The 19227-nt window shown below is 40.7% G+C and overlaps 1 protein-coding gene across 1 annotated transcript in view; it reads left to right on the forward strand.

Annotated features, from left to right (window-relative positions):
- glud1b (glutamate dehydrogenase 1b) overlaps window positions 1-19023 on the forward strand; it is a 62988-nt gene extending 43965 nt beyond the window's left edge. The window contains exons 8-13 of the mRNA XM_060940232.1: window positions 574-711; window positions 5753-5833; window positions 6011-6134; window positions 10375-10466; window positions 12033-12095; window positions 17251-19023. Of these exons, the coding sequence (XP_060796215.1) occupies window positions 574-711; window positions 5753-5833; window positions 6011-6134; window positions 10375-10466; window positions 12033-12095; window positions 17251-17370 (618 nt within the window). The 3' untranslated portion in view covers window positions 17371-19023. The remainder of the gene's footprint in view (window positions 1-573; window positions 712-5752; window positions 5834-6010; window positions 6135-10374; window positions 10467-12032; window positions 12096-17250) is intronic.
- The last annotated feature ends 204 nt before the right edge of the window (window positions 19024-19227 follow it).

Here is a 19227-nt window from a genome sequence, read left to right on the forward strand (position 1 = left end):
TCTTTGCACAAACTTCTAATTACAAATAGGCATTTGTTAGCTTCATGCAGTTTCTCCTTAACGTGAATACTGAATTTAGTTTTTCTGAAAAGTTACTCCTAAAATAGACACACTACTATACTGCCTGGTATTGTACATCAGAGAAAAGTCAATAACAGTCAATACCTTTCTCGCACAGAACTAATTCCTTACATTTAGTGGTGTTACAGTGCATTGAATTTTCCTTGGTCCAGGCCATAAACTTTTGTAAAGCTAGATCAGATTTATCTGGCAAACCTCTTGACACAGAAACTGAAATGGTAGAATCATCAGCATACTGTATTCCTTCTCTCCATATCATTGCAAATCATTTAAAAATAAGTTAAAAAGATACGGGTCACTAGCACTCCCCTGTGTTGTCTCTTTTATTAACTACTTTCCACTCACAAACCACACTATTGTACATGACTCAATGCCTTCTATCTGCTCAAAAACATACATACCAATTAACCATACATGGGTTTAAAGGTCAAAGTTTATGGCTCAGTTGTGCTATCTCTTTAACAAATGGGTGTCCATCTGCTTTTCTCACAGCAACATGATACTATTGTGGGCTTCCCTAATGCCCAGCCCTATGAGGGGAGCATCCTGGAGGCAGACTGTGACATCCTCATCCCTGCCGCTGGAGAGAAACAACTTACCCGGAAGAACGCTGCCAACATTAAAGCCAAGGTCAGATATGTGCACCAACACAAACCCACTGCTTCGAAAACTCCACAAAACATACCGGTAGTCAAATACGTCCTCCTGGAGTTAATTCACTCTCCTCTTATTTATGCCTCAAAGTCCCATCCAGTCATGTTCAGGCAGAAGGCTAGAAATGTTAAGTATGGATTTGGTGTCTGTCTCTGTCCAAGGTGTTTTTGGTTTGATAAATGTGACTCGGAATAACGTTCTACTCAGAATGCAGGCTTTGAGGGTAGACTGTTCATCTAAATGTGATCTTCCCTGCTGGAGTTAATGAAAACCTTTAATTCTGATTACACCCAGCATCTCACAACTCAGGAAACAGGGGCCTGGTCGAGAATCACGACATTTAAAGGAAATATCTCGCAAATAAACAAATTGAGCGAAAAGTCGGTCTTTATGTCTGTCCTTTATAAAAAAAAAAAGCTGCATGTTGAATTTGTTCTTAGTGATCGAACCACTAAAGTGATGAAAATAGACAGGACCGTTTTTTGTCAGGGAGGCCGCCATAACTCCATCGTGCATGATGTCATTTTCCTTGAGCACAGCGGAGGTGTACAAGTGCATGCTATACTAGACTACACTATAATATTATGGTCTGGCATGACTTCTCGGTCAATTTGTTTGCATTTCTCCACAAAGATTAGGGCAATGCAGGATTAGAAAAGGAATCAGAATAAAGTAGTGGCCAGTTTGTTGCCTGTTTATGAAAAAAAATATATATATATATATATATATATATATATATATATATATATATATATATATATATAAAAAATGTGTGTGTGTGTGTATATGTATGTATATATTTGGACACTGACACAAATTTTGTTTTTTTACCTGTTTACTGAAACATAAGTTATAGTTATATAATGGACATGGACATAAAGTCCAGACTTTCAGCTTTCATTTGAGGGTATCCACATTAAAATTGGATGAAGGGTTTAGGAGTTTCAGCTCCTTAACATGTGCCACCCTGTTTTTAAAGGGACCAAAAGTAATTGGACAATTGACTCAAAGGCTATTTCATGGGCAGGTGTGGGCAATTCCTTCGTTATGTCGTTCTCAATTAAGCAGATAAAAGGCCTGGAGTTGATTTGAGGTGTGGTGCTTGCATTTGGAAGATTTTGCTGTGAAGAAAACATGCGGTCAAAGGAGCTCTCCATGCAGGTGAAACAAGCCATCCTTAAGCTGCGAAAACAGAAAAAACCCATCCGAGAAATTGCTACAATATTAGGAGTGGCAAAATCTACAGTTTGGTACATCCTGAGAAAGAAAGAAAGCAAGCACTGGTGAACTCATCAATGCAAAAAGACCTGGACACTCACAGAAGACAACAGTAGTGGATGATCGCAGAATAATGTCCATGGTGAAGAGAAACCCCTTCACAACAGCCAACCAAGTGAACAACACTCTCCAGGAGGTAGGCGTATCAATATCCAAATCTACCATAAAGAGAAGACTGCATGAAAGTAAATACAGAGGGTTCACTGCACGGTGCAAGCCACTCATAAGCCTCAAGAATAAAAAGGCTAGATTGGACTTTGCTAAAAAACATCTAAAAAAGCCAGCACAGTTCTGGAAGAACATTCTTTGGACAGATGAAACCAAGATCAACCTCTACCAGAATGATGGAAAGAAAAAAGTATGGTGAAGATGTAGTACAGCTCATGATCCAAAGCATACCACATCATCTGTCAAACACGGCTGAGGCAGTGTGATGGCTTGGGCATGCATGGCTGCCAGTGGCACTGGGTCACTAGTGTTTATTGATGATGTGACACAGGACAGAAGCAGCCGGATGAATTCTGAGGTATTCAGAGACATACTGTGTGCTCAAATCCAGCCAAACTGATTGGTCGGCGTTTCATAATACAGATGGACAATGACCCAAAACATAAAGCCAAAGCAACCCAGGAGTTTATTAAAGCAAAGAAGTGGAATATTCTTGAATGGCCAAGTCAGTCACCTGATCTCAACCCAATTGAGCATGCATTTCACTTGTTAAAGACTAAACTTCAGACAGAAAGGCCCACAAACAAACAGCAACTGAAAACCGCTGCAGTAAATGCCTGGCAGAGCATTAAAAAGGAGGAAACACAGCATCTGGTGATGTCCATGAGTTCAAGACTTCAGGCAGTCATTGCCAACAAAGGGTTTTCAACCAAGTATTAGAAATGAACATTTAATTTACAATTATTTAATTTGTCCAATTACTTTTGAGCCCCTGGAATGAAGGGATTGTGTTTAAAAAAATGCTTTAGTTCCTCACATTTTTATGCAATCATTTTGTTCAACCCACTGAATTAAAGCTGAAAGTCTGAACTTCAACTGCATCTGAATTGTTTTGTTCACAATTCATTGTGGTAATGTACAGAACCAAAATTAGAAAAATGTTGCCTCTGTACAAATATTTATGGACCTAACTGTATATATATAACAATAGACATTGTCACAAAGCAGCTATACAGAATTTGAATGACTTTTTAAACATGACTTAATTTTATCCTTAATCTATCCCTAAAGTTTGTGAACCCTTTAAAATTGTCTATATTTCTGCATAAATATGACCTAAAACATCATCAGATTTTCACACAAGTCCTAAAAGTAGATCAAGAGAACCCAGTTAAACAAATGAGACAAAAATATTATACTTGGTCATTTGTTTATTGAGGAAAATGATCCAATATTACATATCTGTCAGTGGCAAAAGTATGTGAACCTCTAGGATTAGCAGTTAATTTGAAGGTGAAATTAGAGTCAGGTGTTTTCAGTCAATGGGATGACCATGAGGTGTGAGTGGGCACCCTGTTTTATTTAAAGAACAGGGATCTATCAAAGTCTGATCTTCACAACACATGTTTGTGGAAGTGTATCATGGCACGAACAAAGGAGATTTCTGAGGACCTCAGAAAAAGCGTTGTTGATGCTCATCAGGCTGGAAAAGGTTACAAAACCATCTCTAAAGAGTTTGGACTTCACCAATCCACAGTCAGACAGATTGTGTACAAATGGAGGAAATTCAAGACCATTGTTACCCTCCCCAGGAGTGGTCGACCAACAAAGATCACTCCAAGAGCAAGGCGTATAATAGTCGGCGAGGTCACAAAGAACCCCAGGGTAACTTCTAAGCAACTGAAGGCCTCTCTCACATTAGCCAGTGTTCATGAGTCCACCATCAGGAGAACACTGAACAACAATGGTGTGCATGGCAGGGTTGCAAGGAGAAGGACACTGCTCTCCAAAAAGAACATTGCTGCTCGTCTGCAGTTTGCTAAAGATCACGTGGACAAGCCAGAAGGCTATTGGAAAATTGTTTTGTGGACGGATGAGACCAAAATAGAACTTTTTGGTTTAAACAAGAAGTGTTATGTTTGGAGAAAGGAAAACACTGCATTCCAGCATAAGAACTTTATCCCATCTGTGAAACATGGTGGTGGTAGTATCATGTTTGGGCCTGTTTTGCTGCATCTGGGCCAGGACGGCTTGCCATCATTGATGGAACAACGAATTCTGAATTATACCAGCGAATTCTAAAGGAAAACGTCAGGACATCTGTCCATGAACTGAATCTCAAGAGAAGGTGGGTCACGCAGCAAGACAACGACCCTAAGCACACAAGTCGTTCTACCAAAGAATGGTTAAAGAAGAATAAAGTTAATGTTTTGGAATGGCCAAGTCAAAGTCCTGACCTTAATCCAATGGAAATGTTGTGGAAGGACCTGAAGCGAGCAGTTCATGTGAGGAAACCCACCAACATCCCAGAGCTGAAGCTGTTCTGTACGGAGGAATGGGCTAAAATTCCTCCAAGCCGGTGTGCAGGACTGATCAACAGTTACCGGAAATGTTTAGTTGCAGTTATTGCTGCACAAGGGGGTCACACCAGATACTGAAAGCAAAGGTTCACATACTTTTGCCACTCACAGATATGTAATATTGGATCACTTTCCTCAATAAATAAATGGCCAAGTATAATATTTTTGTTTCATTTGTTTAACTGGGTTCTCTTTATCTACTTTTAGGACTTGTGTGAAAATCTGGTAATGTTTTAGGTCATATTTATGCAGAAATATAGAAAATTCTAAAGGGTTCACAAACTTTCAAGCACCACTGTATATAAATATATATCTGCTTGTCTTCCATCCGTTTGATGCGTGACACAGTGTGCTGTTGTGCTCCAGTGTTTAGTGGAGAAACAAAGTCAGGATCGCGTCTGGCTTCAGTCATAGTTTCTGCCTCGTGTCTCGCTTCTTCCTTGTGATTTTTTTTTTTTTTTTTATACAAGTCCTCCACAAAACAATCTTCTGTAAAATTCTCACTGCACAATTTGCTGCTTTTTCCAGGAGTAAGGATTTCTCCAGGAGTAAAGGGGGTTATACTGGTTTACCTCTGTCCGTCCCAACGTATTTCTGTTTGTCCGAAACACCCTTTTTCTCAGCATCCACAACCTCTTAGCCACTTGGTACCAAACTTCAGCTTGGGGTTCTATACCATGTACAGTATACCGTTTTCAGGTCTGTCACACATCAACTTCCTGTTTACCGTCTGAATGTATTTACAAAACATAATTCATTTTTACAGTTGGATTTACAAAATTTTCGTAACACTTTCCTCAGCAACTACAAATCACAACTGCTTGATATTTGGTACCAAACTTCAGCTTGGGGTTCTATACCGTATATATTGTTTTCAGGTCTGTCGCACATTGACTTCCTGTTTACCGACTGAATGTATTTACAAAACATACAAGGTGGATTTTGCCGCTATTTCAAGAAGCCAAATGCTATTTCAGAATGACAGTTTACCAGGATGCTATTTGAAATCCCTGGGGAGAGACACTGCTCTTTACTTATTTGTTTCAGGGTTAATTATTTGTTGCAGAAAATTCTTTTGAACCAGCTCTTCAAGAGAATTTTCGGTTTCTCGTTTATCCTGGTATACGACCCATCACTAAATAATGCGGTCTGAAACATTGTCTTCGTGCTTCGCTTAATACACACTGAACCTGCATATTGTGATGGTTTAGATCATTGCTGAAGGAGCTAATGGCCCCACCACACCGGATGCGGACAAGATCTTCTTGGATAGGAACATCATGGTCATCCCGGTAAGATTCTTCTCAAATGTAGCCACTGTCATGTTACTGCTGTATAATTTTAACAGCATGAATCATTTATGTTCTTGAAACATGAAAGGTCTTCCTCTGCTGCTGTTACTCAGTCCTTCTGTTGTGTTTGGTGTTTATGCCAAAGGCTGAGCGAGTTCGTTTCTGATCTAAATATAGGACATGTACCTGAATGCTGGCGGTGTGACCGTCTCCTACTTCGAGTGGCTGAAGAACCTGAACCATGTCAGTTACGGTCGTCTGACCTTCAAGTACGAAAGGGACTCCAACTACCACCTGCTGAGTGAGTTTTATACAAATTCCCTTCCGTACTCTACTAAAACACAATGTGCGCAATGAAAGCACAGTCTGCTGTAATTACTCAAAGCAAGAAGACATTTACATCCATCACAGCTCAATCAGTGTGTCTGAGGCAGATGTTCAACTCTCTTCTAATTATTATTCGAAAGAAGTAATTAAGGAGGAGAAAATGGGGGTTATTTCAAATACTGCTTGTATGTTGACCGTATTTTGAGCTGCTTTGCTCATTTGAATGAGTTTTTTAATGGAGGTACTGCAGAGGCTTCGGTACTAGAGTAAGAACAGATGGTGACATTGTCCGTGCGATATTCGTTAAATCAGAGGTCTTCAACAGGGGGTCCATGACCCCTATGGGGTCTGCGGAGGTACTGCGGGGGGGGGGGGTCGCAAAATTTGTGGTTGATTAGACAATTAACATTTTTTTTTTTAAACCAATTTTTTTTCCCACAAATTTAAATGTCTTTAAATACACATTAACATGAATCCAATATATTGTAGTGAACAGATAAATGGAGGCAGAAGATGTTATCTTTCAGTCAGCAATGCACACATTCAGGACACACAGGAGCTCTCTCAGCCTGTGCACCGGTTCACTCACAGCACAAGACTAGCCTAGACCTGTCCCTCCAAGCCTCCTGTACACAGAGGAGGACCCGCACCTATCGCTGCTGTGCCAATCACAAGGCCGCATGTTACAGGCTGGCTCTGTCAGGTTCCCTGTGATTGGCCGAACACTGCAAAAAATTGAAAACTGAATTTGAGGAGAAAATTACTTAATACTAGTGAAATTATCTTGCTGCAATGGCAGATATTTTTACTTGATAAGACATCTTAGAATAAGTTGGTTGCAATCTAGAACTAAGTTTAATAATCTCAGAATTGGTGTCTTGTATTCTTCTAATAGGAAATGTTAGACATTCCATGTCCCAACAGCTAGCCGCTGTGTTCGGGGATCAGGTCGTCGAGGCCCCTGCCTTTGACTGCCGCCCAATCCACACTGTACCGGCCCCCTACGGCTACCTCTGTGGGTGGTGAACCCACAGGAGGTCGGGCCCATGTCACCATTTTGGGCTGAGCCCGGCTGTGGGCAAAGGCCCGGCCACCAAGCGTTTGCATACAAGCCCCAACCCCGGGCCTGGCTCCAGGGTGGAACCCCGGCTGCACCATACCGGACAACGTCATGGTCCTTGATTGATTCTCCATAAGGGTTTTGGTGAACTGCTCTTGGTCTGGCCTGTCACCTAGGACCTGTCTGCCTTGGGAGACCCTAACAGGGGCGTAATGCCCCCGACAACATAGCTCCTAGGATCATTCAAGCACACAAACCCCTCCACCACAATAAGGTGGCAGTTCTATGTCTTGGACATTTGGGTGAAAAGAGGGGCTGAGCTGTCAACTGATCACCACCTGGTGGTGAGTTGAATCCGCTGGCGGAGGAGGAAGCCGGACAGACCTGGCAGGCCCAAACGTATGGTGAGGGTCTGCTGGGAACGTCTGGCTGAGCACTCTGTCGGGGAGGTCTTTAACTCTCACCTCCAGGAGAGCTTCTCCCAGCTTCCGAGGGAGGCGGGGGACATTGCGTCTGAGTGGAACATGTTCTCTACCTCCATTGTAGACGCAGCTATTCGGAGCTGTGGCCGCAAGGTCTCCGGTGCCTGTCGTGGCGGCAATCCCCGAACCCGGTGGTGGACACCGGAAGTAAGGGATGCCGTCAAGCTGAAGAAGGAGTCCTATCGGGCCATGTTGACCTCCGGGACTCCTGAGACAGCTGACGGGTATCGGCAGGCCAGGCGTGCCGCAGCTCAGGCAGTTGCGGAGGCAAAAACTCGGAACTGGGAGGAGTTCGGGGAGGCCATGGAGAAAGACTATCGGTCGGCCTCGAAGAAATTCTGGCAAACCGTCCGGCGCCTCAGGAGGGGGAAGCAGTACTCTGCCAATACTGTTTACAGTGCAGGTGGGGAGCTGTTGACCTCGAGAAAAATAACGTCACATTTTTCTATGTTTGTTGTTCACTCATCTGGCCATAAGGCCGATGAGCTGTTCCCATGGCGTGGGAACACTGAACATAGAAAAATATGTGACGTTAATGTGATGTGTTAATGTTGCTGCGGGGCAAAAGGCACCACCCTGATGGCTCAGGTGTAAACAAAGTCTAAGGTGACTAATAGATTGTGGAATGTACTGTTGGACAGGACAGATTAAAAAGTGAATCTGGCTCTTTCGCTCCGCACTGCTGGATCATTAATGCTCAAAAGAAGTGCAGATATTGACAACAAATGAATGATTTAATGCAGGGGTCTTCAACGTTTTTCAGGCCAAGGACCCCCAAACTAATGGAGAAATGGAGCAGGGACCCCCTACTATTGTACAAAATTGTGTTTTATAATGTTTTCTATGTTTGTTGTTCACTCATCTGGCCATAAGGCCGATGAGCTGTTCCCATGGCGTGGCGTCCGCCATCCACAATTCAGTTAAATTGTATCTCCTCCGTCAATTCTCCATGGATTTCTGTTCTGATTGTTTTGTTTGAAAGAACTCATCACTCCACACAAAACTTGGTTGTTGTTTTGTCAAATTTTTTGCTAACGAGTTACTAATTAGGCCAAATTAACAAATTTTCCAGGCCTCTCACTAGAATTTTATCTCCTCTCTGATTTCTCATCCGATTCCAGTTCTTACTGATGTTTTGGGTAGATCTTCCCTTAAGAAACAAAACTTGTTTTGATTTTCCTGTTGTAAACAATTTGTTTACAGCTTTGTTTATTTTCAGTTAAATCATATCTCCTCTCAGTTCTTAATGGATTTCAGTTCTGATTTGTTTTGTTTGAAAGAACTCGTCCTTCTGCACAAAACTTGGTCATTGTATTGTCAGTTTTTGCTAACGAACTGCTAATTAGGTCAACTTAATGAGTTTTGGGACTTCTCATTATACTTTTATCTCCTCTCGCAGTTCTCACCCGGTTTCAGTTCTGATTGATGTTTTGGGTAGAGCTTCCCTCAAGGAACAAAACTTGGTCGTTTGTTTGATAATTTTCTTGTTGTAAACAATTTGTTTACAACTTTGTTTATTTTCAGTTATATCGTGTCTCCTCCCTCCCTCAGTTCTCAATGAATTTCAGTTCTGATTGTTTTATTTGAAAGAACTAGACCTTCTGCACAACACTTGGTCACACAACACTTGCGTTGTCAACTTTTTTGGAACAAATTAGTAATTAGGTCATTCATTATCTGTAGCCGCTTTATCCTGTTCTACAGAGTCGCAGGCAAGCTGGAGCCTATCCCAGCTGACTACGGGCGAAAGGCGGGGTACACCCTGGACAAGTCGCCAGGTCATCACAGGGCTGACACATAGACACAGACAACCATTCACACTCACATTCACACCTACGGTCAATTTAGAGTCACCGGTTAACCTAACCTGCATGTCTTTGGACTGTGGGGGAAACCGGAGCACCCAGAGGAAACCCACGTGGACACGGGGAGAACATGCAAACTCCACACGGAAAGGCCCTTGCCGGCCACGGGGCTCGAACCCGGACCTTCTTGCTGTGAGACAACAGCGCTAACCACTACACCACCGTGCCGCCCTGTAATTAGGTCAACTAAACAAATTTTCGTCTGACTAGAATTGTATCTCCTCTCTCATTTATGATGCGAATTCAGTTCTGATAGATATTTTGGGTCGAGCTTCCCTCAGGGAACAAAATTGTTGATTTTCCTGTTGTGAACAATTTGTCTTGGAGGTTGGTCCTCTCTCACATTGTCACATTTCAGTTCTGTTTGTTGTTTTGGTCGTCAGGGTTGTTTCTGATGGCAGGCCAGACGAGCTCCTACAGCCTTGACGTTCTGGTTTATGGTTATATGGATATTTTACCAACTGCAGTGTTGCATGTATGCTGTAGACAGAGGCATATAGTATGTATGAAAATGATTAGGATCATAAAATGGAGAAAAGCACTATCACTTTAAACTGTGACCTCAGTGTGGAGTTGCTTGTAACTGTAATTTTTAAGGCTGTCCTGGAAAAGTTATGAACAAATGTTAATACATTTTATCATACAAAAGCAATACATGGAGCATATGTTCATTCTTATTGCTAGTGTGGGAATATTTTAATACTCTCAGAATATGGCAGAACACTGCTGCATTACCTCAATCTATCTGCAGCCATTTTGGAGGAAACCACTCATCGTTTCATTAATCCTTGCACTCGTGTCTTCCAGTGTCTGTGCAGGAAAGTCTTGAAAGGAAGTTTGGAAAGCAAGGTGGCCCCATCCCTGTGGTTCCCACTGCAGAATTCCAGGCTCGAGTGGCAGTGAGTATATTACATTTACATTACATTACATTACAGGCATTTAGCAGATGCTTTTATCCAGAGCAACATACAACATACCCAGAGCAGCCTGGGGGGCAGTTGGGGGTTAGGTGCCTTGCTCAAGGGCACTTCAGCCATTCCTGCTGGTCCAGGGAATCGAACTGGTGACCTTTTGGTCCCAAAGCTGCTTCTCAAACCTTCAAGTATCAGTTCTATGTTTGTGTGTATTTGTGTGCATCAGAAAACTAAAGTGGCACATTTAAGAGAATTATTAAATGTAGACCAAGTATGAATTATGCTAAATGGAATTACAGAGCATAAAGTGTGACATAAAAGTTGCCTCAACTTGAATAATTGAGGTCGTAATAGAGGTCTTCTAATATCCAAGCGAAAAATATTGAAACGGGAAAGAGTTTCTCATTGAGAGATGATGATGTACTGCACAATTTGCACTTCGTCATTTTCATGAACATGATTGTTTGTTTTATTTCTATCCAAAAATAATGGCCTTGTCATGCTTGTTGCGTATCAGAATTTTATCCAGATGGAAAACGAAAGTGCAAGGACACCCAGTTCACTTTTAAAACCAATTTTATCTGATTCCATGAAGCACTTTAGCCAAGTGTATTTACTACAAGTGTAAATACAGTTGTTTCTTCAAGTCATGTTGAACAACAAAAAGCCCCCCCAACACGTGACACACATGATCCGTGAATGACAAGCTTGACTACTTTGCATATTAACTTGAAATACTTAAGTTATTCCACAAAATCGAGTCGTACATGAGCTGATAGCTATAAGCCATGTATGACGAGACTGAGTGGAATAACGGTTTTATTCTATCCCCGTTCACTGGATTTTGAAAAACAGAGCATTTTTATTTTTACTTTTTGCAAATTTGACAACTATATAAAATATCAGACAAAATCATTTCCACTTGGAATGTAAACAAACCAGCGAAATGACAGGAGCAATTTGTGAGAAATGCAATAATAATAATTCTTGAAAAATAAAAAAGATGTGTTCTTACCATCAAATACTTATTTATTCAATATTTTGTTGCTTTTTTTTTTGGTTTTGTTTTCAAGCAGAGTTTTTATTTCGTCCTCGGTTGGTTCAGCAACACGCTCCACCATTTTGTTTTTCTCTATTCATGGTATATGAGCTGATAGCCTAGTAGTAGAGTAGCATTGCTCATATCCAGTGACTGTGGATAGAATACTACACGGATATCAGTCAGGTCAATCAGAGGTGCAAGTGTAAATGCGTGTGGTTAAAATCTTTTCAGAATAGGATATAAAATCATTTCATTTCATTAAGATACTTGTATGGAGTAACAATGGGTTAAATAATTTTGTATATAGCAGTTTTCAGCTGACTGAAGACTTTTAGCTGGATACAGCTGGAGGATATTGTTGCACAATCATGTTTTTGAAATCTGTTCCAATCCATTAAGTTTTAACGAAATAATAATGAACATATAGCCATTTCAGATGTCTCATTTACTTGATAAATGGTTAATGAGTGTGGCTCTGTTGTCTAAAATAGCTTTTCTATAATGTGTAGGGTGCCTCTGAGAAGGACATCGTGCACTCTGGTCTTGCCTACACAATGGAGAGATCTGCAAGGGTAAGTGAGCCTGTGTTAGATGTGTGTGTGTGTAGAGGATATTACACAGTTGCATGAAGAAATTAAATTTATCTTCGAGTGGTGAATGGATATATCATGAGTGAACGAAGCGAATGAATGATATTTTTCAACATGAGAAGATAAACTTCATATCTTCACACCACCATGTTATGTTCTTTATATTATATGGACACATTCACAAAAAAAAATATACAAGTTAATCAAAAGAATTTTAATTTTGAACCGGTTCGCCATTTTGACAGCGTGCTTCTAGTCAGCAAGAAAACACTGGGAGTGACGTCTTCAGAGTGAAATATATATAGTGTTATTTACCAGCTGGGAGGTCCGTATCGTGAAATACCGTGACCGAGGTCTTGAAAGTACTGAGCGAGGCCCTCTGGGCCAAGGTCACGGTATTTCACCATACGGACCGACCTTAAGCTGGTAAATAATATATTTCCTTTTTTCTTTATCAAATTCTAACAGAAAACGAGAGCGCCCGAAAGGGAAAACCGAGCCAAGCCGCCATTTTGAATCCTCATTCACTGCTGTAACGCAAGTTGCTTTCTCCTCAGTATACAAGTGCGCTTCCATGGCAGGAAAAAAATGACATTTTACCGCCTATGTAGTCCCCTATTTATACAAATAGGAGTCATTCAGGATTCAGCCATGTTTTTGCTCGGCGTTAGCAACAGTTAGAGGTTTTTAGCTTTCTCCTGAAATGTTTTATTTCTTCTTCCTCAGGGTAGTAAAACTCGCTTTCACTGTGAAGACTGTCGTTATCGCTATCCATGCTGTAAAATTAATGCTATTCTCCTGAGAAATGCTGGCAAAAATTTACAAGATTTTTGATAATCTTATAAATAAATCTTATTTTAAAAAAAAAGATAAATGTTGACAAAAAATGCTACTATGTTTGTTGTTGTGAACGAGTGAGTCGCCAGAGATCCATAACTGGGGTCCGCACTCCCGCGGGAGTCCCGTGGGACCCGCCGCAAAGCAGTGTGGCGCGGGACAAATTTTGAAAGCTCATTGCGGGCGGGAGGGGGAGTGCACAATGCGGGCGCGGGCGGGAGAGGTGATAAGCTGCAGTCCCACTAACTAAAAACGTGTTTAAAATAAAATTTATAAATTATTAATTTATGTCTATCGTATATAATTTGTGCTGGATATTTTATTTGGCATTAATAAAAACATTTTAAGGTGCCTAAATTTGCGGATGTGGTCTAATCTCGCGTACGTTTCCGATTCCTTTCCGCTCTTCCCTGTTTGAGATCTCCGATCATGGCAGAAGAGCAGAGCTCCTCTAGTGAAGCTCACAGTGCTTCAGAAGTAAGTGCTGCTTTAAAAAGAGGTACATTTACCGTTAAAAAGTCAAGAGTATTAGTCCTAAGTATTAAGTTTTTTAAAAAGTATTAACTAGTATTAAAAAGGACTGTGTATCGCACAGATTGTTCAATTTAAAGCTAGAAATACAGTGTATAATCTGAGGAGCTGGTTGTGGTTGCGCAGCACTTCATATGAGAGGAGAATGAAATCGCGGTTGGAATCATAACGCCACAGACTCGGAAGTGGGAGTGCGAGTGCGCAAAGCGAGAGCTGTCAATCAAATCGAGAGCTGTCAATCATGAGCGCATGCAGCGCTCAACTTGGAATGTGTCAGCAGAATGTCAGCGTCTAAACAATAAACTTACAATAAATGAAGGATCGGTCAGTGGAGAGCTCAGCTAAGCTCAGCATGTTTAATTCCCCAAGCCAATGACAGGAACTTTCGTGAGAAATAACGCGAACGTCTGCATCATGCGGGATTTCCCTTATGAAAATTAACCATGGTTTTACTATGAAAACTAACCAAGGTTTTACCGTGGTTTATAGTTATTCATGGTTTTCATGGTTTTTTGGGTAACCATGAAAACCATGGTTCATGACTATGATTTAACCATGGTAAATGTTAATGTATCTGGGCTGTTAATCGAGATCCTTCTCTACAGCATTGACTGTTGGACGAAAGCATGGTAATACTACAGTTAGTGCATCCTTTTAAAAACCATACTATCCCTTTTTAAACTAATTTCATAGTTACTATGACCTATTACACATACAACTATGATGCTACTGCAGTACTATGGATAAACCACAGTAATACTATGGTTGGTTCATAGTACTTAGAATCACCATGAAATACCATAGTAGATCCATGGTTACTACCATGGATAAACCATCGTAATACTATGGTTGGTTCATAGTACTTAGAATAACCATGAGATACCATGGTAGAATCATGGTTACTACATAAAAACCATGGTAGATTTTTGTAAGGGTTGCAGGCGGGAGCGGGACAAAATATGGCAGGCAGGAGTGGGACTGAAAATCATAATTCTTTGCGGGAGCGGGACTGCACAATGCGGGAGCGGGACTGAAAATTCTGTCCCGCGCAGACCTCTAGTCCGTACCACAGGATACGGACCCGCTCGCCAGCCAATCAGAGCGCAGGATTCATTCATTCATTCATTCATTATCTCTAGCCGCTTTATCCTTCTACAGGGTCGCAGGCAAGCTGGAGCCTATCCCAGCTGACTACGGGCGAAAGGTGGGGTACACCCTGGACAAGTCGCCAGGTCATCACAGGGCTGACACATAGACACAGACAACCATTCACACTCACATTCACACCTACGGTCAATTTAGAGTCACCAGTTAACCTAACCTGCATGTCTTTGGACTGTGGGGGGAAACCGGAGCACCCGGAGGAAACCCACGCGGACACGGGGAGAACATGCAAACTCCACACAGAAAGGCCCTCGCCGGCCCCGGGGCTCGAACCCAGGACCTTCTTGCTGTGAGGCGACAGCGCTAACCACTACACCACCGTGCCGCCAGCGCAGGATTTGGACCGCAAAAAAAATATGTACTTACTGACTAAGTTGGAGGACCAGACGGGAAAATATTTGGCTCAAGATCATGCTGTACGGACTGAGCACAAATGACTAAGAGCTAAATATTTTCCCATCTGGCCCGATCTAACTCAGTCAATAAGCATTTTATCATATCACCTTTTTAACTAACATACACAAATACTTTGAAAAATGAGCGACATAACTGAGCGAAGGTGAATTTTATTATCCAGATGATTTATCAGACAGACCGAATTGAACAAGCTGAAATTGTCGAAGGAAATGAAAAAAGGTACTTTTGAGCAAAGTACAGTTGTGGTCAGAAGTTTACATACAGTGACATGAATGTCATCTTGGATATGAATGTCATGGCAATATTTGGGCTTTCAGTAATTTCTTTGAACTGTTCTTTTTCTGTGGCAGAATGTACAGCATACATCTTTAATTTAAAAAAAAACACTAGAATTTGGTGCACAAGTTTTCATTTTCTTTGGGTTTTCTGAAATCAACACAGGGTCAAAATTATACATACAGGGTCAAAAATGTACATACACTCACTTAGATTATTAATTCAGAGGTGCTGAAACTTCCAAAATGTCTTATCTTGCCACGGCTGAGGTCTCTTAACTTCCTTGTAAGTGATCATGATTGACTACAGCTGGTAGCTTCTCTGTGCCTTTATAAAAAGGGTTTGTTTACAGCACTCATTGAATTGACTGACACACAGTAAAATGGGAAAGTCCAAGGAGCTCAGTGCAGATCTGATAGAGGATCGCAGATATACACAACTCCGGAATGTCTCTTGAAGTCATTTCTAAACAGCTGCAAATTCCAAGATCAGTTCAAACAATTATATGCAAGTTATTGTGAGGTGTAGTCACTTTGTCAAGCCACTTTGCTTCAAGAAAACCTAAACTGTCACCCTCAGCTGAAAGGAAATTGGTTTGGATGGTCAGGAACAACCTGGGAACCACCATGGCACAGCCCTGCCATGAACTGGAAGCTGATGGATCACTGTCTACAGTTCAGATCACCATGGACTAAGAGGCTGCTATCCAAGAAACAACCCCCTGCTCCAAAATTGACACCTTCAAGCTTAACTAAAGTTTGAAGCTGACCACACGGACAAAGAAAAAGCCTTCTGGAGGATAGGTGTATGGTCAGATGAGACAAAAATTGAGTTGTTTGGCTACAATGACCACCATGTACAGAGGGACACTGTACCAGCTGGTGGTGGTGGTAGGATCATCATGCTCTGGGGCTGTTTTGCTGCCAGTGGAACTGGTTCATTGCACAAAATGGATGGAATAATGAAGGAGGACTACCTCAGAATTCTTCAGCATAAACCATCAGAAACTTGAACATGACTTGGGAGTTACAACAGGACAGTGAACCCAAACGCGCATCAGAGCTGGTTGTGGAGGATAAAGCAGGCTAACATTAAGCTTCAAACAAGTCCTGACTTCAACCCTATTGAAAATATATGGACTGTGCTTATAAGTCATGTCTATGCCAAGAAAAAAAAACAAGCAAATTTAATTGAACTCTACCAATTCTACCATGAAGAGTCGTGAAATATCCAACCAGAATTGTGCCAGAAGCTTGTTCATGGTAAACAAAAAATATTTGGTCAAGGTGAATCTTGTGAAGAGACATTTTACCCAAATATTAGGTATGCTGTATGTATATTTTTGACCCGGTGTTGATTTCAGAAAACCCAAAGAAAATTAAAACTTGTGCACCAAATTCTAGTGTGTTTTTTTTTTTTTTAAATTAAAGATGTATGCTGTACATTCTGCCACAGAAAAAGAACAGTTCAAAGAAATTACTGAAAGCCCAAATATTGCCGTGACATTCATATCCAAGATGACATTCATGCCACTGTATGTAAACTTCTGACCACAACTGTATGTTTCACTTGTTTATAAAGGACAAAAAGAAGAAAACACCGTCAAAAATAGCCTCAGTGATGCTCTAGCTCATACTAGCCACTGTTGTGTGTGAAAATGAGAGTCATGTTTAATGTGTGTAAAGGGACATACTTTCATAAAAAAAAAAAAACGAATCTGGTCCAGGATATGCACTTTAATGCTGAGTTTGCTTTAGCAGTCTTTAACATCTGTGACCATGTTTTCTCCACTGATTAACCAGGCTTTCATAGTCTTTCAACTGGAAAGTCTTATTTTAATCAATGTATTTTTTTGTAGCAGTGAGGCAAGAAGAGCAAATCATTTTTATTCAAAAAAAATTTTTTTTTGCAGCAAATTATGCGTACAGCCAGCAAGTATAACCTGGGCTTGGACCTCAGGACTGCAGCTTACGTCAACGCCATTGAGAAGGTCTTCAAGGTGTACAATGAGGCTGGCCTGACTTTCACATAAATCCTCAATCTCCCCTCTACCAGCTTATTCGTCCTCTCTATACTGGCCTTAGACCAACCCTGTGCCCCATTACCCCACAGCCTTGTGTCATTTTCCGAGTTTACAGTAACGCCTCATAACGTGAATTCTCCACATTATTAAAGTAAATTTAATAGTAATTTACCCCGCTCATATTTTATCAAGTTTTTCCGTATAGTTTGTTCTATTTAAGCTGTAATTTCTGTATACTCTTGTTCTATATGACATGAAAACAAGCCGCTAGTTATCTCATGCTATGGTGTTATTCAGATCAAGTATATCACAGTACTGTGTTAGTTTTGTACTAATTTGTCATTAAAGTCAAACAAAACCCAAAAATAAACGTTGTTTGCTGATTACAGCAAGTGCCTCGATGTGGCCCACTGCATGTGTAAATTAAAAATAAAATTTTACAACAATTTATCTATGTTAAAAGCTATATTGTTAAATAGGCTTACCTGGACAGCCATTTGCAGTGAAACCGGATATCCGCTTGTGACGTAACCGACACACTAGTACACCTTTGTCACACAGAGCCATCAAATAAAGTCTTTTTAATTATTAAAAAAAATCCCCAGGCATCACTGTGCTCTCTCTCTCGCTCTCTGTGCGCACGTTTTCACTGCTTTTTTTTATAACCATGTGATTTTTAAAAAAAATTTTTTTTACTGGCAACAAAATGCATGAATCAACACACTTCACTTTTATGAAGTTTAAATCTCACTCTGTGTGTGTGTTCACTGCTTCAGTGATCAAGCTTATTTTTTACAGCCAAACGCTTGACCTTCGGGCATCTTCTGGGTTGTTTTCCCTGAGGGAACCCGCCCAAAGGGATCAATAAAGTTTTATCTAATCTAATAATTTAGAAGTGATGTATCCACTAGATCTCAGCCTTGGTAATTCATGTAGCGTGTAAGTGGCGTCACAACCTCGGATTATCTCACGGAATTTGTAATCAATCAGAGCACAATATCTGAACCAGAGTGAGTGTAAGATGGCAGTGCCCAGGAACATTGTTTTTCTTTTAAAATAAAATCAGTACACAGTATACCGGTACAAATCTGAACAAGTGAAGACTCAAACATGTCTTGTGTGGATATCTGTCAGGATAAAGGAGTTTATTTTTTCGGGTTTTGTTAATCTTTAATGTTTGCAGTATTGGGTCTGTTTCCACTGTGCAACTGAAATGTACATTATTTTCACTCGGCAGCCCTCAAAACATTTTAGATTCATTTCATTTATATTGTTTGTTTGTTCGCCCGAAGCTTGTGACCAGACACTGAGTATTGAAAGACAGCACTAAAGATGCCTTAGATCTTAGAGCAGGAGTGTTCTACTCAGAAGAATTCTGTCTTTGTACCAGTAGTTCAACATTCATACCTCACGGAGGACAAATCCATCCAGTCTTGTTCAGCAGGTTGTCTCGGAGACGTGCTAAATATAAAATTGTCCATTTAAAAGGTCTGAATATTAAATCCAGTGGATATTGTGGCACTCTGGAAAGGCTCGTGTGTGTGTGTCATGGGGGAACAAAATAATTCACAAACCTCATCTACACCATCGTCTGGAAATTTGCTTTGGAAAAATTTGTATTGCTTTTTTTGTTGTTGTTGAGAATAAAGAAATTATAACACGTTTTTGTTCCATTGCTGTTTAATTCAACACTTTTTTTAATGCATAGGATCCATAATAATGTGATATAAATCAGTTAACTAAAGTGCTTTTGTTCCATTACAATATAAGCAGGATTTGTTAGTTAGTTAGTTAGTTAGTTAGTTTGTTTAAGTCTACTTTAGACATAGAAAGTCCTACAAAGCTAATGCATGTTCCCAGTTGCAG

The sequence above is a fragment of the Neoarius graeffei genome, chromosome 14, assembly GCF_027579695.1.
Source record: "Neoarius graeffei isolate fNeoGra1 chromosome 14, fNeoGra1.pri, whole genome shotgun sequence".
In the NCBI taxonomy this organism is placed as follows: Eukaryota; Metazoa; Chordata; class Actinopteri; order Siluriformes; family Ariidae; genus Neoarius; species Neoarius graeffei.